This window comes from Natrix helvetica (assembly GCF_964273705.1).
Source record: "Natrix helvetica genome assembly, chromosome: 7".
Classification (NCBI taxonomy): Eukaryota; Metazoa; Chordata; class Lepidosauria; order Squamata; family Natricidae; genus Natrix; species Natrix helvetica.
The window spans coordinates 31,082,283-31,106,327 of NC_138558.1; the positions used below are offsets into that span (position 1 = coordinate 31,082,283).

Below are 24,045 nucleotides of genomic sequence, written 5' to 3' on the forward strand. Positions count from 1 at the left end.
CTGAATTTCAGTGTTAATGTATAACAGTATAGAAGAGAATGATTAATTGTTTTCAAACTCAATTAATAATGTAAATATTCACATCACAAGAAGTAGTAAGCCTCTGAGGTGCTTGAAGTGACCGTTTTATGTTCTTCTATTTACTTTTATGCTATTGCAGCTTGATGGGTGTGCTATAGCAGGGGTCCCCAACCTTGGCAACTTTAAGATTTGTGGACTTCAACTCCCAGAATTCCTCAACCAACTTCGCTGGCTCGCTGGCTTGAGGAATTCTGGGAGTGGAAGTCCACAAAGCCTTAAAGTTGCCAAGGTTGGAGACCCCTGTGTTATAGGATGAATGGGTTTTTATTAAAGAAATAATGATGATGAAGGCAAAAATTCAACATCATAACAAGCAACAGCAAATGTCGCCTTTGTAGCGAAAAGGATGAAACAATTGACCATTTGATCAGTGGCTGCAGCAAAATTTCATAAACTGACTACAAGCAGCATCGTGACCGCCAGATTATTCACTGGAAACTTTGCCAGAGGTTTGGATTTGAATGCAGTAAAAACTACTGAGGCAATGAAGTTGAGAAGGTTTTTGAAAATAAGTGGGTTAAGATGTCACGGGGCTTTAAGATCCAAAGAGACAGACATGTGGTTAATAACATGCTTAACATAACAGTTATTAAAAAGAAGAAAGGCTTGTATTGATGTTGCTATTCCAGGTGATGCTAAAATTGAGGAAAAATAATTGGGGGGGAAATTACAAAATACAGGCACTTGCAAATTGAAGTTTGGTGTTTACTGGGGGGGGGGGGGGAACCTCATTGCTCTACCAGTCATGAATGGAGGCCTTGGAGCAATTTCTTTGATATCTGGAAATACTGAATTTATCAGGCCTGAACAACCTAATTTTACAAAAAAAATATCCGCCTTGCCGTAAATTGCCTATATTCTTTGATGCCACCTTAATAATTCACAATTCCTTAGTTAAAGCTTGAATTATTAGATTACCACAGTCTTAGACTGTAAATCTAACTATAGAACACCCACACATAGTAAAGGGAAACGTATTGGTAATCAGTTCTGCAATGCAGAAAGCTACATTTATATAGGTGTAAGATTGATAACTGCCTTTGGATCCAAGCTATGGATATCTGCTCAAATGTTTATCCAAAGAAAGAATTTGGTATGGATATTCCCATTCATTCTGCAAAACAGATGTCCCATTCAGTTAATGTGGATACTAAATTCTAAAAGTAGAAAACCATAGCAAATATTTTGCAATAACAAATATTTATCGTACTGTCCCAAATTTAGCCTCAACATTATTATAATGTCCAATTGCTTCCAAAACAACTTCTAACTGTGGTATAAAATAAGGCAAACATTTTCTCAATGTTCAACTTTATAAATATATAAATTTAATCCTTTAAGATTCTGAAAAGTATGTTTCAAAATTGTTTCATAAAATCTATTATGAAAATATTTGGGAACTTTTCCTTCTGCCATTTGTGCTACCAATGTGGCCTGCTAACTGGGAATACTCGTAGTTGCAGTTTGAATATAATCTGTGTAGGTCTTCAGATTCAAATAGAAAGATCCAATAGAAAAGAATACTTGTAGCTTGGAGCTAGACTATTGAGTTCTTGATGTTACCTATTGCGTAGTGAAATGTCAGCAGAAAAAACAACAACCAAGCAAATACCAAGAAGACCACAGTTACAAAGTAGCCTGTGTAAAAACTAAGTCAGAAGGAAATGAGTGATTATGTGTCAGGTCAAGCAAAAGTATTTGTGTGACATTGCAACTCATTTTTACTGCAACTCACTTAAGCATAGGATCATACAGAGTAAGTGCATTTCAAATTGATATCAGAAAACGTATAGATTCAGTAATACTAGACCTGAAGTACTCATCCTGCAGAAGCTATTCTTAAAACGTATTTTCTTCAAAATTTTAAGTTACTTGGACAGGAGAAAAAATATATAAAAAGGAAGGAGCACAGACAGATACTTGACAAAATTAAGCCATAAGTCATATACTTTTATTGCCCCAGAATCAGAATCAGTTAACAATAATAACTAAAAAATAAAAGCTCTACGGTCATTGATTGAACCCTATCCTTACATACTTCAGCCTTCCCATAATCATATTTACAAATTCATCATACAATATATTTTACTAATTTAATACATTTATATCCACTTCTCATATGTGGCTCTCTCCCCATTGTTTTATTTATTCAATTCACCAGTGAAGCTGAGTTGGGGGGCAACTTAGTCACTAGACCAGGATATCCAGCAATGTTGTAGCCCAAATCATTTGAAACTAGCTCAGACCTATTCTGGCACTCTAACAATGATCTCATATTATGGAAGACTTATATTTGCTTCATGCATCTTTCCAAAATTCAATAATTTAAAACAAATATTTACAATACATAATAATATGTTTTCAAAAAAAATTTCTTCCTTTCCCAACAAATGTACTAGCTAATGTCGCTTGTAGCTAACTACACTTCTGAATGAGAAACTTTACTAGCTGAGAAACACACATCATTTATTTCTCAGGGGAATACCTAAGAAAATGGGGAATACCACATAAATTATTCATTATGGTATCCTGAGAATTCCATGATCAAAGGAGCCACATTAAAAGGACTAGCTAAGTTCAAAGGAAGACTTCAACCTGGCTTTCGGGAAATGCTCCTTTTTCTTTTTTCCATGTATGTGCAGGCAACGATTGTCCCATGGTGAGACCTATGTGCTTAGATTTTCTTGCTATCTTGTGTGGCTATAAATGACACTTCATTTCTCCACAACTAGATTGTCTGCCTGTACTGTATCTGTTTGATACTGCAACTTTGCAGCTGCACAGCATACTGGACCATCTTTGCTCCCAAAAAACTTTCTTTCAGAAGCTGAAGTGTGGCATTAGAAAACAATGGCTAATGAAATGCCACAATAATTTTCTATAATGGCAAAGACCAATATGGTTTTTTAAAATTACTACATTTTAGACTTAAATACAACAGAAAGTTATCTTCTGAATTTCCATATCCCAAATGTGATTGTATGGGCTCACATTTCTAACAAATTGCTAAAATATAACAACAATTTACTTACCATCATCAGTAGGATTGAATCCACAGATATCGCAAATACATCGAACCCACTTATTCATCTCCTCTTCACTGTCGGCAACTAAATAGAAGACTCTGTCTATTGTATTTATGTCAAAAATATAGCTGTTTTCAAACTCTTTTTTGTTAAATGTCAATCCAGCATCCACTTGTTGACACAAATTCAAGTCAATGATACGAATTGGTTTCTTGGTGTGGTCATTTTTGTAGTATTCCAATACATCTGGATCTCCTGTCAACCGACCGCTGCGAAGCACAAACCATCTTCTCTTCCATGCCTAGAGGATGGGGAAAATATCCAGATATTTTATATGAGTGTGTTACCGAAGTAGCACAGAGTAATCTAAATACATATTTGAAACGATAACATTGTATTATAAATTGAAATATTTGGAATTCAATTAAATTTATATAAAAAGAAAGTGCAGTAGTTAAGAAGTGCAAAGGAACTGACAATTTGGAATACTCAGTACAAAGCCACTAGACTTAAATCATATGCTGCCCCAGAGATTTTTCAGCCCAGGACAGAAATAGCAATATGGGGTACTGAGTCTTACATATCTTTAATATACTGATAATCTTTGTGTCCAACAGAAAAAGCTACAAGATTAAAAGTTTTTAAATTGATATTCTTTATTTTACATTGCACACCCCCTCCCCATAACTAATTTACCGTAATGTCTTGTATAAATGTATGTATGTTTGAAAATATAAAGGACTTTTCATTTTCTGGCATGAAATAGTTTGGTTTAACAAAGTATTCAAGCCTGTAATCACATTCCCATTTATTTAAGAATCAGCCAATTGCCAAGAACAAAAGGCCTTATACTGTATTAAATCTTAACCCAGTTATTATGGCATAAGCCACCCCTTGCCCAACCCCAATTTCTATTGTCACAGCTAATGTACATGGTTCCACATTTTCATCTGCTGTCTCTAGTTTTCTTGGACACACTTTTTTTTTTCTAAATATATAGCTAGCTTGGTATAATGGTTATGGAAATAGACTAAAAACTGGGAGACTGTGAATTCTAGTTCCACCTTTGGTACAAAGCCAGGTGAGTAACCTTGGGCCAGCCATTCTTTCTCCCTAGGAAACAGACAGAGTCAAATCATTTCTGAAATCCAAGAAAATTGCCGACTTGTCAGAAATAATTAAATTGATCACAGAAGGAGACAGAGAGAAGCAGAAAAAGAGAAGGCCAAAATGGGAAACAGAAAGAGGAAATCACTCTTCCATCAATTTTTTTGAACTTCTAAATTATTCTGGCAACTTCTAAAAAGATACAATCTTTTTACTATTGTCAGTCCTTAGAGGTCGTACAGATAGGAAACACCAACTTTTAAGTATTACCACTATTTTTTTGTAAAGTTACAGTAACAGAATCTTGAAAATTTAAAAGCACATCTCTTTCCCCATGCCTTTACAATTCAAGAATCTAGAAAGGTCCCTTCTGAGATGCTTGCTGCATCCTCATTGCTTCTGCAGGCTAAGTGCTTCTCATCTGACCATTGCCTAGTCTACTCTTCCTCCTTCTCCTGTCTCCCAAGTCCAAGTCCTGAATTTAATCCAGTGGTGGATTGCTAACTGGTTTACTACCAGTTTGCTTGTGCTTGCGCACGCAATGCTTTTGTGCATGAGCAGAAGTGGGTGGGCGGAGCCTCCCACCACCACCACTACTGGTTTGGCCGAACCTGGAGCAACCCACCTCTGATTTAATCCTAAAGAAATATGTAAACGTACATGGTGTGGGCAGTTCAGGGCAACATCCCTAAGTTGAAGCTTTCTTTAAAGAGGAATAGGTTTAAATTCCTCCAAGCCAATGTGCAGGACTGATGAACAGTTGTAAGAAAAGTTTAGTTGCAATCACTGCTACCCAACGATGAGCCATCACTGCTATATAACATTCCTAATTTCCTTCCATTAGAGTAGAAAAACTATTGGTTTTTTGAGTACTAAGAAGACAGGAGTTGTAACCCATCAGTATCTAGGTCAGGAGTGTCAAACTCACAGGCCACATGCCGAATCCGGTCCACGGGGTACTTAAATCTGGCCCATAGGGTGGGCCTAGAAATAGTAAAGGACTGGGGCCTGTGGTGCCTCTAGCAGCCAAACTGGGGCATGGGGGCTGCGCACAGCCCCCCAAACCCTGTTTTCAGCCTGGACAGCTTCCTCCTGTCATGCCTGCAAGCCATATTGGGAATTGGATCTTCAGGCCTGCCACATTTAGTGCCTGGTAGGGGGGATGGTACAAAGCTGGGGAGATATATAGTCATAACAAAATTCCTTTCTCTGAGAATCAAGGCCACTTTGCCCTGCACCTGGGTGTGTGTGACTGGGAAGCATGTCCAGTTGAGATGGTGCATTGATTGGACCATGTGACAGACATGTGGCTGCTGAGGCAGGGACTTGGACATTCTTTTAGGTGGGGAAAACCTGGAAGCTTTCAGTTTCGGGTTTTCCCAGATGTGCCAATATGGCATCTCTAATAAAATGGAACTTTGAGGAACTTCAAGCCTCGGAGTCTTCTTTTGTTGGGGGTGGTTTACTTGGAACCCTGACATTAACCCGAATCTCCTTTAAAACTCTAGCCTGCTCCCCAAACCTTGAGGTGCTCTCTGAGGTCCTGAGCCCCGAATGTTGACCCGATACCAGGCGGCATAAAGATTCAGGGAAGATGGAGGAAGACGATACCTGTAGCACTCTGCTGGGCAAAACGGGGTGTGGATGGCCTCCCCATTTCCCATTTTTTTTGCTGGCAAAGTGCTGCAGGAGGTGTCTGTCCCATCTCTCTCCCCCACAGCTGGCCCACAAAGGAGAACTACAACGTTGATCTGGCCCTTGAAGAAATCCATTTTGACACCCCTGATCTAGGTGATCATGGGAGTTTTGTAATACGGCAAATACTTACAGGAACAAATGAAGAACAGGACATCAATGTATCCAATGAAAGTGGGAAGAAAGTGTGCCATGATTTGTACAGTAAGGTGGTTGTAACCTATATAGTACAGATTTGGAAGTTTCTTCTCCAACTTGTACACTGAAATCTTTTCTGTATTTCAGAGCTAACAAAGATTCTCTGTGAGAGTGAAACATCGCTCTTACTGCAGCTTCCTTGGTAAATTGGCAATATAAACAAAACTTGTTTATAGTCCTATGTGTCAGAAAACTTTGCCTTTGGACAACTAACACCTGCTTCTATATCTCTGCTTTATTTCTCCAGAATACATCTTTTTCACAAGTGAAAATGGGAATGTTTATTTCGGTTGCTTAATGAGTCACTCACTGAAACTGGCACAGACTGTCCTTAAAAACAAAAGCAATTTCAGAAACTACACACTACTAAGGCAGACACAAAGGTTCTCTGGATTATAGCACAAAAGCACAATTTAACAGCAGAATAAAGCTTGAAGCTAGACAAGGGACCTGACATCAGCACGCGTGCTAATCATAGTACAATGGCCCTACTATGTTTCATGAAACTGCAAAGAGAGTCCATATAAATCGCTCTTTGTTATCTGAAAATATCTGGGATTCTTGAAGTAAGTTCTATTTTTAACATTTTAATATTGGCTGCCTGATAGAAACTGTATATTGCCTTACTGAGAAAAACTTCAGACAATCATGCTACAGAATGAAGTGAAAAGCACAGCTTTGGTTTTCAGATCCAAAGTATTTGGCTTGGAAAATCAATAAGATTTTCCCTTCCATGTTGAGATTCTTTGATTCCTTTTAACAGGTGGGACACCTAATGTTAACATCTTTAGGAATACACTTGAAAAGGTTGGTCTTTGTTATAGATATTACTATAATGAGCAAATATCAATTTTCACGTTTTTTTCTGCCCTGTTAAAGCAGAATAATAGTACTGCTCAAATCTAACCAGAATTAGAGTTTGTACTGCAGGCTTTATTCCGTCAGTCCTGACTGAAGAGGACAGAGGAAAAATTAAGCATAATAAGAGCTTATTAATAAGGAAAGAGTAGGAGAATATTTAATGAATGAATATGAAGGTCTCTATATCATAGCAGCTCCTATTTCTATGTGAGGCTTTTATCAGATTTAGTCTCCAATGGATGAATGAGGAAAGCAGACCACTTTCCTACGCCATAAGCTTTTCATTCAAATAAACAAATAATTTCATCCAAAATTTAGCACACAAATAATTTAACACACTATTAACACTAAATATTGATATTTACTGGCTTGCCAAACAGATAAACTACTCAAAGCATAATTGCTCAAGCTTCAGTTGTAATAATATATCTTAATACCTTTTACAAAGCGTTATAAATAAGGACAGAAAATATGAAGTGCATCTTTACTTATTGTTACACTGCTCCCCCTTTGCCAAAAATACATTCACACTTTTAAAGAATTGTTTTCCAGGAAGCACCATCTTTTCTTACAAAGAAAAATAAGGAAAAAATAGTCTCAGTGGAAGTTTCCACTCCACCAGCTATCATCCTGATTAGCTGTTTGAAATACACACATGGCCAACGTTTCCTGTTTTTAATCTATTGTCACCATTTACCAGTTCTGCATTGGTCTGTTCTAACTTTAGTGTACTTATGCAAACAAAAACATTGAAGACAACAGTGCTTTTTATTTTGCATCTTGCAGCATTTTTTTAATAACCTAAAATGGAAAATTAGAAAAGGATATTATTTGAAACATTTTAAAGAAGCAGGCGAAGCTATAAAATGCTTGATGAGATTGTGTGTGTAATTATTTTATAATTACTAATTTATTACCCTAAGTTGAAATGTGCTACTAGAATACCTCTATGTAAACATGCACTTCAGACAAACATCAGGATTTTTTGGGTGCAAATTCTGGGTATTGGAGATTCCAGGTATATTAGATTTGATCATGTAGTAAAGAATTATTGCATTGCCCGGCTGAAGCTAAAGTAATAAAAATGGTACTGACTTCTGCCTGCATTGCCCCGCACTTGCTCATGCAAAATATAACACTTTTTGAAGATAGCTGCATAGGGGGAATCTCACTATACATATTCACAATCAAGAACAATCAAAGGGTCATGCTCCCTTCTACTTTCATAAAACTGTAATGGCATGTGGGAATAGACCGCCTGGCTGAGCTTTAAAACTGCAGTCCAAATGACATTATCCATCTTGTTAACCTTAAAAAAAGGATAAATAATTTTGGCTTACAGCCTTGTTAAACTCCAGCACAGAGAGCAGGTTTCTTCTACTGTTTGGATTCATCTTCCAACATTTATACATTTGACATTTGTTATTTCATTAGCTTGCTATGCCTGCGAAATACATATTCAAAAATCTTTTTCTGCTTCTTTTATGTTCATTCTCTCACCCAGTTGATAACTTTTGGAAGTGATGCTTTTCAATAAACCCCTTTACTTACCAATATTTGTCAACTGTGTTAACGTAGTCTAACGCAAGCCTCAAAACAAACTAATGTTATTAGAATTATTTTTAATGTTATTTAAAGAGTAATTCTTAATATTAGTTTTTATTGATTCTCTTTTCTAAAAATACCAAAACTGCTCCACATATCAACAAACTCTGAGAGAGAGAGAGAGAGAGAGAGAGGGAGGGAGGGAGGGAGGGAGAGAGGCGCAAATGCATCTGTGTATATGGTCAGGTTTTGATTGAAAAAACAGAAGCCATTTTATAGTCGTTTTCCATTTCAAAATTATGAAAAGCTGTCTTAAATGTTATGGTTTTTCAGAAAGCATAGTAGGCAGTATCTGTCTTCCCCTTCTTTTGATTTATTCATCATGGACGAAGTGACAAAAAACAAGGATATAGGATGGTATTTGGGAATCATTTGAAGAACAGTTTGAAGTCATTAAGTCAATATGATCAGTTTTAATTGAATTTGACACCTAAACTTCATGCACTTTATAAATAATAACAGTAGTAATCAAGAAAGGCATGATGACTACCAAGGAATCCAAATTCACATACATGATTATTCAGGGTCTCTCCTTTTCGTCTTCATATATTCCTTCAATAAAAATAATTTTAATTTTAATTAATTTTTAAAATTAATTTTAAAAGCTATTTTAAAGTCACAAACTCTTTATACTGTATATGCTCAAAACCATAGGGAACCTGATCAGCTTCTGTTCAAGTCTTTGAATCAGTCCTTTCTTTGCAGAAATTCTCTTTGCAAAATGATTAGAATTGCTTCCTATCTCTGTTACAATGCCTTACACAAAGAATTATTTTTCAAGAAATTTTAACAAGATTACAAATTCTACATTTAACACACGCTTTTGTTTCTGAAAATACCAGCAATGCCACAAGAGCGAAGAATTATGGAAATATTTTCAAAAAATATTTTAAAGCCCAATCAACTCTTTAAAAAAAAGATTAAAATGTATAAAATAAGCAATTTTGCATATTTTATAACACATCAAATAAAAGATGGAAGTATTCATATGGATAGTTTACTATTGTTAATTTTAAAAAGTACCTCTTCTTTGTTTTCAGCATATCCCCGAATTCCAATCTTTTCAGTTGTTGCGTCTACCCCAAAAGAAGCTCAGTGTTAGTCTTCCTGTCAGCTTTCCAGCTTACTATACACCACCCTATTATAATAACCTTTGACCAGCAGGAAGCAGACACAATGGACTGAAAATAACAACAATTGTATGTTTTCAGAATGTTTTAATGTATATAAAAGAAGTACTTATTTAACTGATGAACAAACTATTTGAAACTTTGAACTTATATACTAAAATAATAAGCAGGGGCATAACTGACTTCATCAAGGCACATTTTTCTCTTGAAAAGAAAATGCCAATGTATAAAATATATGAAAATAAACACATGAATAAATATTTTAGATAAATCCTGCAAGGGAAGAATAAAAAAAAAATTCATACTGTGAAATTTACAAATTCTTGCAGAAACCTTTTCATTCATCGCTGGTCCTACTGGTACCGATCTTTTTTTGAAATGTAACAGAGGTAGAAATGGATAGATAGTTCATCTCAAATGTTGAAGGAAATAAAAAATAATAATCCGAGGGAATCATGTGAACAAGATGTCAATGTCCCAATTGTGGTTGGTAACAATTCAGCTATCTTTTGCTTTTGTCAGGAAGTATTAAAATTATTGTACCAAGTATCACATGCTGTTTTCATAACAATATTGGCAGAATGTCTGCAGAAAACGCTAAGCAAGTTAATCATAAATCTGGGAAAAGAAGTCTTAGAAGAAACAGTTCAAAGGACTGGTTCATTTATTCCCCCCAAAGAGAGAGAACATGATAGTGGTCTTCAATCACTTGGATGGAAACTGTAGGAAATCACATCTTAGCTAAATTCTAGAGGTCAGAATTAACAACAGAACCATCTGCCTTGTAGACTGATGCATTTTGATTTGCTGGAAATATTTAAGCAGAGCTGATGATCTTTTGTTAAGGATACTATAATTGTGTTCTACATTTCAAAACTTGCCTGATCAGACAAATGATTTCTACAGACACTGCCAACCTTTTGATTAAGAAGGTTCATGAGAGATGGTTTATTAAAGTATATAGTATTTATATTTTATATAACTCTGGATAATGGGTGATTCATCCACCCACCACCAGTTTTAGATTCATTTAATTACTATAAATAAAATAGCAGTTTTTTAAAACTGCCAAATTTTCTCAACTGAAATAAATTTGGCCAATTCTGAGCATTATTTTTACTAACATCATCCTATAAACTGAGCTTATTCTAACAGTGGTAAAATAACAGCAAAAAGACACAACTGCCTGACCTTAGAGCCAGCTAAACCTACAATCTAGACATAAGGTAAAGGTAAAGGTTCCCCTCGCACATATGTGCTAGTCGTTCCCAACTCTAGGGGGCAGTGCTCATCTCGGTTTCAAAGCCGAAGAGCCAGCGCTGTCCAAAGATGTCTCCGTGATCATGTAGCCGGCATGACTAAACACCGAAGGTGCACAGAACGCTGTTACCATCCCACCAAAGATGGTTCCTATTTTTTTTACTTGCATTTTTACATGCTTTCAAATTGCTAGGTTGGCAGAAGCTGGTACAAGTAACGGGAGCGCACTCCGTTACGTGGTGCTAGGGATTTGAACTGCCAAACTGCCAACCTTTCTGATCGACAAGGTCAACATCTTAGCCACTGAGCCAACGCATCACCTACAATCAAGACAGAGTTGAACATAAATAAGAAAAAAAGTTTACAAGTAATTTAGTGCTTGCAAATGAACAGGACATGACAAAGGCTGGGAAAGAAGGCAAAAAGAGAAAAATGAAGCTGCCGAAAGGCCAAAAAAGAAATAACAAGAGTAAGCAAATGACACAAACTGCCAAAGAAATTCAATCCACTGGGTGAAATCACATTGGAGTTTTCAATCATTATCATCATCAAGGTTCCATCGAACTTAAGTTTCTGTTTCAGAGCCCTTCAATTCTGTGGGGGTTTCTAGTTAAATTACCAAATAGGAAGCGCACTACCATTTCAATTCTGCAATTGTAACACAAAAACAGATGTTAGCGTTTACATGCGTAAACACAAGAATGCCAATTGTCCCCTTGCACTAATGTATTCAAGAAATGGAATCATAGACCATGCTATATGTTTACTTAATCTGACATCTCAAAATACCATTAACCCAGACATTAGTTCATAGTAAACCATGGTTTAATTTTGTTAATGTGAGCACAATTACAGGCTGAACATAGGACAGAGCAGCAAATTTTTTTAAAAAAAACCTGAAATATTCTACTACTAAAATCTAGCTGATTGTAGTAAATCAGTAATGTATAGTTATACTTTCTATTGTACTTTCCAACTGGACTGCTTATGATAAATATATACATGCAAATGTAACATAATAAAGGTTTTAATCTTTGCATACCAACACTAATTGGTACACTCTGCATTTTAGGATTTACACAACAATTAGTACAGGGATTCACAAATTTTTACTGCTGGTTCTGTGGGCGTGGCTTTGTGGGCATGGCAGGGGATGGATAGTGCAAAATCTCCATTCCCTCCCCACTCTCAAAATTTCCTCTAGCGGTTCTCCAGAACCTGTCAGAACTGGCTGAATACCATCTCTGAATTAGTAGCTCAAAATACCAGTTCATGGTTTTATGGATATTATTATCTTCATCATTAGATTTTTAGGACATGTCAAATTTTTCAATTTTTAATTTCCAAACATTAAGGGTGCTCAAACGTTCTGACATGCATTATAAAGATAGTTATTTTAATGTAATTTAGATGTGCTTGGTAAGAAACTACGTAGCTCCTTACCATTTTGTTTGTTTCGTTTAGAATCCAGTTAATGAAGCATAAAATTTGGCAAAGGAAAGTACGTACATCTATGCAGCCTTTAACTTACCTCTAAAAGTGTGTTACATGACATGCACACAGAACTGTATTCATGCGCCTATTATCAGGCTGTTTACATAAATAATTTTTAAGCTGGATTTATATTTCCTACTTCTGTAAATCCACTGGAAAATTTCATCCAGTTTTGGTTTGTAATTAACAATCCAAATCTTACATTCCAGTATAAAAAGGCTGTTCACCATTGTATAAAATGGAATTTATGATTACTGAATGGAAGAGAGTATTTAGTTCTTTAGTTTTGTTCCAGTGTAAAGAGATGAGAAATCCTCAAACAGATTTAAAGTGAAAAGTGGTTTCAGCTAAGTTTTAAGCTATGTAAAAAACAGCTCTTAGCAAGAAAGACAAGAGATATTTAAGAATAAACTGCTTAAGACAAGCATTCTTAATTCTAAAGTAATATAGTATATTTCTCAAATAGATTTATTGTCAAGAAGCCAAAACCTAATTGCTTTATCATGTGCACTGCAGTATAATAGATATATCAGCCTTATCCATCTTGAGAGCACAAGAGTTGAAAAAACTTGGTATGATACATATACATTTTTTTAAACGCACAGCCTTCCTCTCCCCCCCTCATTGTTTATTGCTGTATCCTATGTTATGTACATACAGTATCATATCTTTAACACAGCCCTAAACAGCTTGAGGCAAACATTCTAAATGACAGCCTCCTCCCTTGCTAGTCTGCCCAAAATTTGCATTTATCCTCCAATATGCTGTTACATGTATTACTTCCTACAAGTGTGAGCCTGCTGGGTATTTGGGAAAAGTGTCTTCACTATAGGAAGGTTCAGTTAATCTCTCTAACCTCTACCCACCTTTTCTTTTGGCTGATGAAGATTACCTATATTTGTGTCTATAAGACGTTCCCATGCATAGGACACCCCTCCCCACACTTTTTCTTACCCAAAATTCAGAAATCAAAATTTTAAGCAAGCGGAAGTTTGGCTCGTGGGGCTAGTTTGCAGAGATAAAGTATTGGAAGTGTCGCAACCGTGATTCTTCTCCCCCCCCCCCCAATGTATAAGATGTCCCTCCATTTTTAGGTAAATATTTTTAAGAAAAAGTATCGTCTTATAAACGGAAAAATATGGTACGTTGTTATACCTGGCTTTTTCGGAAATAATATTACCATCAAATTTTAAATAGCTTTTGGGGTTTTTTAAAAAAAAGTTTTTTAATTTGAACGCAGCAGGAATAAAACAAGATCCTAGTGGAAGAATACCAACAAGATTTGCAAGAAAATATTACAGAATGTACAGGATTCCACTCCATTTACCATTCTCTCCAAATCTTGACTAGCAGTAATTGTTCAGGCACTAATCAATTTGGTCTTCACTAAATCGATTCAGGAATCCCACTCTGGATTTTTGAGAAAATCTTGGGATAGAGACAATGCAATTTTGGTTGCATGTGGACAAACACATGAGAAATTAATTCACTATGAGTAAATAAGTATTTAGACATGCATATAATATACTACCTTCCTTCAATATGGAATTCTTCAGATGAATTCCTAGCACAACTTCCACAGTTGCCTCTAATTATAATAAATATAGTTTGGCAAATAGTAAAACTTCCAATATATCTATAAAACATACATAAAAGTATAAGCTTTGCTTTATTGCATTGCATTGCAATGCATTGCAATGCATGCTTTGTTTGTTTTGTTACAATGCTACAGAGCATAGATTTCTACACTTTAGTTCTGTGATGGCGAACATATGGCACAGGTGCCCAAAGTGGCACGCGGAAGCATGTCGCCTGGCACATGCGGCATTACACATTTCTCTTCCGGGTTTCTGGCACACGCACGCAACAATCAGCTGGCCTTCGTGTTCTCAGCAGTTCCGGAAACCAGAAGAGCTGGTCTTCCGTTTTCTGGCATGAGCATGCATGCTGGCCAGCTGATCATCACGTGCACATGCATGGCAGTAACCGAAAGACTTGCTGGCTGGCGCACATGTGTGTGGCAGAAGCTAGAAGCTTATTTTCCAGTGTGTGCATGCACCCTGGGCAGCTCCTCCTCCTTGTTGCGGCTCAGATGAGTGCATGCGTGTAAAGTGCTCCACTGCTCTACTCACTGCTCTATTTATATAGCATATATTTGAATCTCATGAAACATGCAAATGTTTCATTGGTATTCATTATAAGTATTTATCATCCCTTTCATTTAAATTGATGACCAATATATTATAGCTCACATCACTGAGTAAAGGATCTTAATTCTGCAACTTGTGAACATTGACATGAACTTTTAAAAAAATAATTCATCTGTTATCTGCTTTTTTTTTTCCAAACAAAAATAAATAAATAAAAGAGAACAAATGCTGCCAGAATCAGGAAACTTGTCTTTCTCGGTTATCAGGACATTGCATCTTCTCATATTGAGAGGACATGTTCAGGTTTGGCTGGCCTATGAGGGATCAGAGATATTCCAGATTAACAGCAAGCACACATTTTTACATTTTAATGCTGGATTCCAAGCTGCATTCCTGAGTTCCTTTTAGCCACAGAAAAATTGCTTAGAGGTTAAAATAGATTCTTTTCAGTCCTTCCTGATGAGACAAGTCCTCACATGTCACCAACTAATCTACTTCTCAATAACTGTTATTGCTTGTACAAATTTACCAGCTGTAGCATATGCATTTTGTTAGATTGGGTAATGGATAGGCGTTTTGTTCTGATAAAGCCAACCTTGATCTTCTAAACTCAAGTCTACCACTGATGCTTTTTGCCTTAAAGTGCAAAATATTAAAGTGCTTCCTTCAATATACCTACCAAAAAAGCATGCATTGGCAGATGTTGAAATACTAAGAACTTAGGTGTACCTAAAGTGTAATTTTTGCTTTATTTTGTCACTGAAATTCTAGCTCCTGCTGTTTAAAGCTTGGTTGCCTTTAGTTGTCTCTTCCCTGTTGCCTGAATGTGACCGAGAAATTGATTTTTTTGTTTAGGCCCTATTAACTGATGACTGCATATTACAGAAGCAACTGTAATAGTTGCTAAGAAAGAAGCAACCTTATGGGCCAGACCTGGCCCTCAGGACTCGAGTTTGACACTCCTGGTTTGGAGCCATTCTATTATTTTGAGAATAGGATTAAAATTGCATTCTATTATTTTAAAAATAGGAAGGAAGAAGGTTTTGGTAAGTAGGCCTTCCAATCACCGTCAGCCAGAATAACTACAATACAATGGCTACAAATGATTACCTGAAGAATAGGTTCATTATATCCAATGGGACAGCACTTGATAACAGCCATTGGGAATGGAGAACGATGAAAGAAGTTCAGATAAAGTAAGAACTGGCGAGTGGAGTGCCATCAACTTTGGTTTCCTCAAACGACTACCATTAAATCTCAATTTTGTAGTTCATTGGAATGCCTGTCTGTCTTGAGGTAAGTGATAACTCATTGAAAATGTCCTGAAGAAAATTCTTGCTATGCCTACAAACATGTCAGAACATTTATACAGAAGACCTGATGCCCACCAACCATATCTTTGATCACTCAATAACACTATTTATTACAAATTGAATTGCTGAGATAGTAGAAAATTAAGAGAATTTATAGCATTCCACTGAAGGATATTTACATACAGTATACTTCTGTCAAAATAAGATACAATTGATAGCATTTCTCCCAAATTCCTATGTGTCTTAGTCATAAATTATTTTTCATTCCATACCCCATCCTTCCCAAGTGTCTTAAAGCCATACAAACATATTTTCACACATTGCCATAATGCCTCAAAATCAAAGGCTTCAGGAAATATTTTTCTTCTATATGCAGATTCCAATTTACCTTATTTTTCGGAGTGTAAGACTCACCAGAGTATAAGACACACCAAGATTTTGAAGAGGTAATTTTTTAAAAAAAAAAGTTTTTGCACTCTGCAGACCTCTCAAACCCCCAGCACGCTTATTTTTTGTGAAAAATGGAGCATGCAGAGAGTTTGAGAGGCCTGCAAAGTGCTCCTAGGGGTTGGGGGGGCAAAAACGAGCAAAAACGGCCCATTTCTGCCCCCCAAAAAGGGCATACATAGTCTTTAGGAGGCTTGTAGAGTGCTGCTGGGGGCTGTGGAGGGGGGCAAAAACAAGCAAAAAATGGCCCCAGCCCCCAGGAGCATTTTGCAGGCCTCCCAAACCCTCTGCACGTCCATTTTTGTGAAGGGGGTTGGAGTTTCAGGAGACCAAAAATGCTGCATTCAGTGTATAAGACACACCCAGATTTTCATCCTCTTTTTTGGGGGGAAAGGTGCGTGCTATACTCCAAAAAATACGGTATTTTTTTTTCCAGACAGATTTTCAAAATCCATATACTGTCGACACACATAATTTTCTGTGTTCCTATTATCCTATGGCATTCTGTTGTTAATATGTAACACAATACAATCCACAAACTGACCAAGTTTTCAAATCAGCTCACTATTTATATATCTTACAAATAAGTATTATATATTTAAGATTGCTTGAAGCATCCAATCCACTGGATGATGCATTGTCTCTAAATAAACATTCATTTTTTATCAAATGGAGTTAGGGTTCAAACAGTTACAAATAATAGCAAACATGTATGAACAATTTCAAAATAATCTGCTTTGGAATCTACTCCTGCTCGTCATAATTGTATTATTTGCTAGTATAAGTATAAGTATAATCTTTATTGTCATTGTACTTAAATACAACAAAATTAACATGCAGTTGAACTTGCCAGAGCACTACTTGCTGTTATTGTGTCTATTTATGGAAATAACTTCCACTTATAGTCCCCAAGGAAAGATGGCTCAGACAGAGACAGCTAACTACATAATTCCAAGCATACAACAAATATAAAGAAGCATACTGTCATTCAGGCTAACGGATGGAGGGCAAAGAGGTCAAGGACCCATATGGTTTATTTCTGTAGTCATTACTGCATACATGAACCATTAAATTCTGCAATTTCACACTGGGGAAGTTTGAACAGTTTTTCAGTATCTGCCAGAAGATGTAGATTATCAAATGCCAGAATGTGATACATAGTGAGGTGCTTAACAATATACCATTCCAGTTGCTTTTCCTATCGAAGGAAAGAAATTCCTTTAAATTTGCTAGTGAGGACAACCACTCTGTGCATTTACCTGAACATAAATACTAGTCCATTTATAGTCACACACATTTGGCAGAGACTCTGCAAACTTTTCTTATCTATAGAATTTTCAAGCAAAATTAAGAGAGCAACTCCTGGAAATTTATTTTACACAAGATAACACATTTTGTTGCTAATAGAGAAGATGCCAACTTTCAACATATGTCTTTTAAATATCAAAGACAGCTAATGCTTTCCAAGCTAATTTCTTCCAAACCTCCTAATTTTATAGAACATATCCGCACAATAAATTACACTTCAAAGAAAAAAGAAAGAAAGTTGATAGAAGAAACTATGACAAATCTATGCATGTAGTCAGCCACACATATTACTCAGCAACTCAAGCCTACTATAGAAAATGTAATAAGTAGAAGTCTTCTTAACATATTTTGTTTCACTGACTTAAGGACCTTTTTTCAAAAGTTAAATATAATTATATTATTCATATTAATATTTATTAAATACAGTTAGATTAATCATAATCAGACATTAGATTTATTCATAATAATTGAAGGCACTGGCTAATGGTTTTTATCCAATCTGCAATATAATTTAACTCTTTAGCAAAAGAGTTTCAGAAATAGTAGCCCACTATGCAATTAAGAGTTCAAAAGTGTCACCCTGTGGCTTTTAGTTTCAGAAGATTGTGTGCTACAATGCAAACCAATCAATAATATAGCTAATTTTAATCTATCCTCAGAAATATGGAGGGCAGAAAGAACAACATCTCACCCTTATTTTACCTTCAAAGGAACAAGTAGTCTGGACTAAAGAAACTGTAGAACTCAAATTTACTTACAATTAAAACTTCAAGTCATAGAAATTGTTTATTTTATTACCCTCCCACAATTTGAGTTTAATGCTTTTTAAAAACTTTTTTCTCTTTGTCTATAAGCAAATTAAGAATCACCATAAAATGTACAATTTTATTTAAAACAAGTAAAAAGTTACAATTTTATTTAAAAAGACCTTACTAGTATTTGTCTCTATTAAATATCCTTATTTAATAAATTTGATATTTCTTGATTGGAAAAATAAGATAATCAATTATACTATTTGTGAGAGACCAATAATTTAAAAATGAGAACCATAACTACCTGCTATATTTAAGCAATGTGCTTATCTGGCATTAAAAATGAATAGTAAAGCTATTAAAACCAAGAAAAACAAACATCAAACAGTAACAAAATTAAGACATCATCTTTCCTTAATAACTTTAAATGACATAAATATATATTTGTTAAAACTATTCAGATTCATTATGACATGTTTGTGGTTTTGTTGTTTGCTTTCATAATGTTTTCTAAGACATATCTACAGTATATAAATTACTTCTTATTAGCAATATCTGATCCAAATCCAATCTATTACACAAATCTAATTAGCTGGATTTTGGCACCATACTTAATGGAATCTGAGTATTACATCACAATGTTCTGTCTCTGGCTGCCTAACATGCCTTATGAAAGAATTTACATCTTAAAGCAATTCGACTGAATGTACATATGCGGCAATATTCGCCTGACCTTAACTGACAAAAGGGCTGAGCAAACTTTTCTACATACACTGGTTATTATCTAATGGAGGCAAATCTTCAGTTATCAAAACATAAATTTTTCTAACTAGAAAGAAAGCTAAATTATTCTGGCAAGATACAAAAGCTATGGGAGAAGAATAGTAGATATATTGAGTAAATTGGGATTGGATGCAGTCAAGAAAACTAGACAGAAAGAGAAAAACATACCCTCTTCCAAGTTGAATCTCCGCTTATCTCTGAATCACATCACTATTCATTAAAGTGGCACAGAAGCTACACACAGAGCACCAGTGGCTCAGAGCCAAGTCTGTGACTTCAACTGCTCCATATTCATTTAGTAACAGAAGTACCATGCAGGGAGAGACAGAAAATGGAGTTGCTCAGACAGTTTGGTCAAGCCCGTTTGCATCTTGAGAGAAAGGGGAGGAGGAAAAAAAGCTGCTATTCCTCCTCCTACCAAAAAGACAAAACTAAAAATTTAGATATCTTTGTTTTGTCAATTCAGAGCAAACTCACATCTGTCCTAAGTAGCTATCTCAAGAAATGGACACTGGAAAGTGAGGAATAAGTTTAAATATGCAGATGCATAAATATGCATCTGCAGTATTTGCTATGATATTGGTATATCTGTAATTCCTAAATATAATTTTCCCAAATAAGCATGAGAAATTGTGTTGTGGATATGTTACTGTGAACGTCCGAAATCTGGTGAATGTCGACATTCACCGGTGAATGTCGACATTCACATAGTCGCTTGGTGTATGTTCGAAATATTTGCTGAATACCCTTATCCTCTCGACACCCTTACCCTAATACCTCGGCTCCTCTCTTCCTTTTAAGCGTCTTCTATTCGCGGACTTTTTTTTTTTAAACCTGCGATCCTGCGCGGTTAGAACGAGTAGTTTCCAGGACCGCGAATTGAAAAGCAAAAGTAAAGCGTTACGCTGACTCGTTATATATATGTCACCGTGAAAGACCGAAATTGGTATGTGTCGACATTCACCGGTGAATGTCGACATTCACCAACATTCACCGGTGAATGTCGACATTCACCAATTTCGGTCTTTCACGGTGACAGATACAATAATCATTTAAGATCCTTAGCCTCAGTGGTGGGATTCAATTTTTTTTACTACCGGTTCTGTGGACATGGCGTGGCATGGTGGGCGTGGCTTGGTGGGCAAGGCAGGGGAAGAATACAATAAAATCTCCATTCCCACCCCATTCGAGGGAAGGATACTGTAAAATCTCCATTTCCACTCCACTCCAGGGGAAGGTTACAGCAAAATCCCCATTTCCTCCCGATCAGCTGGAACTCAGGAGGCAGAGAATAGATGGGGTGGGGTCACTCAGAGGTTGTATTTACCAGTTCTCCAAACTACTCAAAATTTCCGCTACCAGTTCTCCAGAACTGGTCAGAACCTGCTGAATACCACCTCTGCTTGGACTGGATTATACAAAGGTACCACACCATATGCTGCATGATCAGGATACTTAAAGGTTGCAGTTTATGCTTTGTCTTTGCATATTAACAAGTTCTAAGGGCATTTGACCTAGGCCTGGGATGGCTAACCTATGGCACACGTGCCACAGGTGGCATGTGGAGCCATTTGTTAGGGTAATCAAGGTGTTGCCCTGTCAGCGACTTCGACCTTCTTTCTCCCTCCGGAGGCTTCCCTGAAGCTTCCAGGGGGCGAAAAACAACCCAACGTGCAAACTGGAAGTTCAGGAATAGACTTCCGGTTTGTGCGTTGGACCGTTTTTCTCCCTCCAGAGGCTTCAGGAGGGAGAAAAATGGCCCTACAGGTAACCCGGAAGTTCGGGCAAAATCAGATTCTGACATGCATCTAGTTAACTACTGGAGAATTCTGGATAGTGATTAAGAGTAGTCTTTTACTGAATAAAATGTAGGGTTTTTTTTTAAATGTATGATTTGAAACTCTAAGATGCACTGAGAACATAAGCTATGACATGATTATGTGAAACCTTTATCAGTGCAAGATTTTATCAGCAGAGGAATTATTAATATTATGCTTAGAATTTGACATAAGCCATTCTGTCATACAAGCTTTTGGGAACAGTCAGTGGAAGCAAAATGACAGACCAGAAGATGAGAGGAAAAAGTAATATACTCAATTTCACATAGAACAGTGAGCATGTAATGCTCTTTCTTATTCACTTTCATGAATGCTACATTTTCCCTGAGTTCAAACAGCCAAAAAACATATATTTTCATTATGTTACAAATATTTCCATCCAATCATCAAAATTGTATGTCAAGGCAAACTTTAAAGCTAGTTCTAACAAAAGTAATTTATGAAGAGTATATTCTCTTAATTCTGCTTTGAATTTACCACCATCAACCAAGATGTGAAAGAAGTAGGCAGCAAGTGTTACTGTACAAGTATGGATTTAATCTTTTTCCCTCGCTACAATTTGGTAGTTATTAAGAATAAATTTGCAAAATATCAATCAATCTGAGCAGATTTTACATTGGGACAATTAATCTCTATCTAATCACCAATAATTTCAATAAGATATTAAAAATAGTTATTTTTATACGTTTTATAAGCTCTTTTATAAGTATTCTTATTTTACATACCCATTTTGGTCAAGTTCATACTATTATTATTCCAATGTATAGTGTACTTATGTTTATACAGCATCTAATTCCATGTTTTCTTTTCTTAACTACAAAGTTTAAAAAGTTTATTTCTGCCTCAAGGAATAGATGATGCTACCTAGTAAGCCAACCATTATGTCTTAAATTAGTTAATTAATTTGATTAATTGGTTAAATGACCTGCTATACCAGTGATGGCTAACCTTTTTGGTGCCCCAAAATGCAATGCGAGCTTCCCCTGCACATGTGCCCCCCCCCCACCCATTTTTGGCTTCCAAGTTGGTGCAGGAGGTTTTCCAGGCCCAAAACTGGGTGCAAGAGGGAGCGCATACACCCGTGAACTCCCAAAATACAATGTGAGCACCCCCTGCACATGCACCCTGCCCCCACACATGCATCCCCCACATGTGCCCTGCGCATGCACAGCAGAGACCTGAAAACCACTTGGCAGGCGGAAGGCGCATGCACAGTGGTCCTGGGCTGGGGCGACGGCTGGCATGCCCGCAGAGTGGGCTCTGTGTGCCACCTGTGGCATGTGTACCATAGGTTTGCCATCACGGTTCTACACTTTTTCCTCTCTCTTCAGAGCAGTAAACTATTTCTGGATAATATCAGTGGTATCTAAATTCAAGCAATAGAAGAAGCACAAGCAAACCTCTTGTTTGGAGCTGCATGGAAATTAAACTATCTGGATATTTTCATCTGTTTTAGAAAACACTGAAACATCTTGAATGAGTTTTATTTTTCATGTTTATACTGTCTACGAAGAAATTTTATGGATCTCTGTATGTGATGAGACAAGGAGAGGCAGCTTTTTCAATCTGTGAGTAGGGATAACTGAACTGAGAATACACGTTGTCTTTAGAAAACTACATTTAAAATACTACTGGAATTATTCATGATAAGCACAAACATCTTATAAACTGCAAAGAAAATATTCATTTGAACAGAATTCATGACATTTCTTTTTTAAATGAAAATACTGAATCCTAGATATGCAAAGGTCAAATAGCTAGAAGACAAGAACAAGATAGAAAAGAGGCTTTTATTACAGAAGTAAAAGTACAATAAATAATTGGTAGTCTTAGAAAGACTTTCAAATGAAAAAGACCAGCTTTTCACATATTTTCACATAATTCATTAGCGGAATAATTCTTATGCAAAGACCCCAACCAGTCTTGAAGAAAATACTTAACCTCCTTCACTGTCAGTAAAATGACATAATATTTAAGGGACTGATATAGTTTTTTATTGATGTGTACTGAAAAATAACCCTAAAAATTACAGTAGTACTTGGATTACAAACATTTGTTCAGCAACCAATCAGAATTATGATAGCGCCACCGAGCTTAAATTATGACAGATCCGCATAGTTCCTGCCGTTGCAGTACCTCCACAGTTAGGTGATTGCATTCTGGGCACTTGGTGCCCATCCCCAATTACAATATCATGGTGAGCCACAGTCACATGATCACAATTTTAGATGTTCCATACTGGCTTCCCATTAGCAAAGTCAATAGAAAATCCAACAGGAAGTTGGAAGCTTTGTCACATGAGGTTCTCACTTAATGACCATCATGGCCCTCACTTAACAATAACATCCAGGATTGCTGGAACTGCTGTTGCTTAATGACATGGCCATTTGATATTGCACTTTCTGATTGCATTGCTTAGTACCAGACATTCCTGTCCTGATTGGCCATTATAACCCAAGCACTACCTGTAAAAATCCTAGCAAACTTTATTTAGAGGCTATAAGAGAATTTATCCTATAATTTTATATACATATATTGTATTGTTAGTGGTGAATGTTGCTCTGAAGAAAGTACAACAAAATACAACCTGTTGACCATGTAGATACAGCATGTAACCAAGACCTTTTATTAAAAATGTTTAAAACATAAAGAAAAATATCACAGGAAAAGAAAGGGGAAGAAAAATCCACACTGTCTCACATTATGGAATGTGAGACACACCCAATCAATGTTAGCAGAGAGCATGGCCTCTCCTTTGGGGGTGTCACAGGGACAGGGTTTGATGCTCTTTCTGCTCCTTTCTAATATCTACATGAGACCAGTAGGTGAGATCATTTGTCACAATGGGACAAGGTATCTCCAATACACTAAAATACTGTCTCACCCAGCTATATGTCTCCATACTGGATGAAGTGAGTGATACAGTGGAACCTTTCACAGTGCCTGGAAGCTGTGGAGATTTGGATAATAACAGACTCCCCACGAACTCTAGTTAGA

The 24,045-nt window shown here is 36.4% G+C and overlaps 1 protein-coding gene across 1 annotated transcript in view; it reads right to left on the reverse strand.

The window, feature by feature from the left end:
* The window catches only part of GAB1 (GRB2 associated binding protein 1), an 86,639-nt gene that overhangs the window by 23,654 nt on the left and 38,940 nt on the right, over positions 1 to 24,045 (reverse strand). Inside the window, exon 2 of the mRNA XM_081959946.1 lies at positions 3,114 to 3,408. Within this exon, the coding sequence (XP_081816072.1) occupies positions 3,114 to 3,408 (295 nt within the window). The remainder of the gene's footprint in view (positions 1 to 3,113; positions 3,409 to 24,045) is intronic.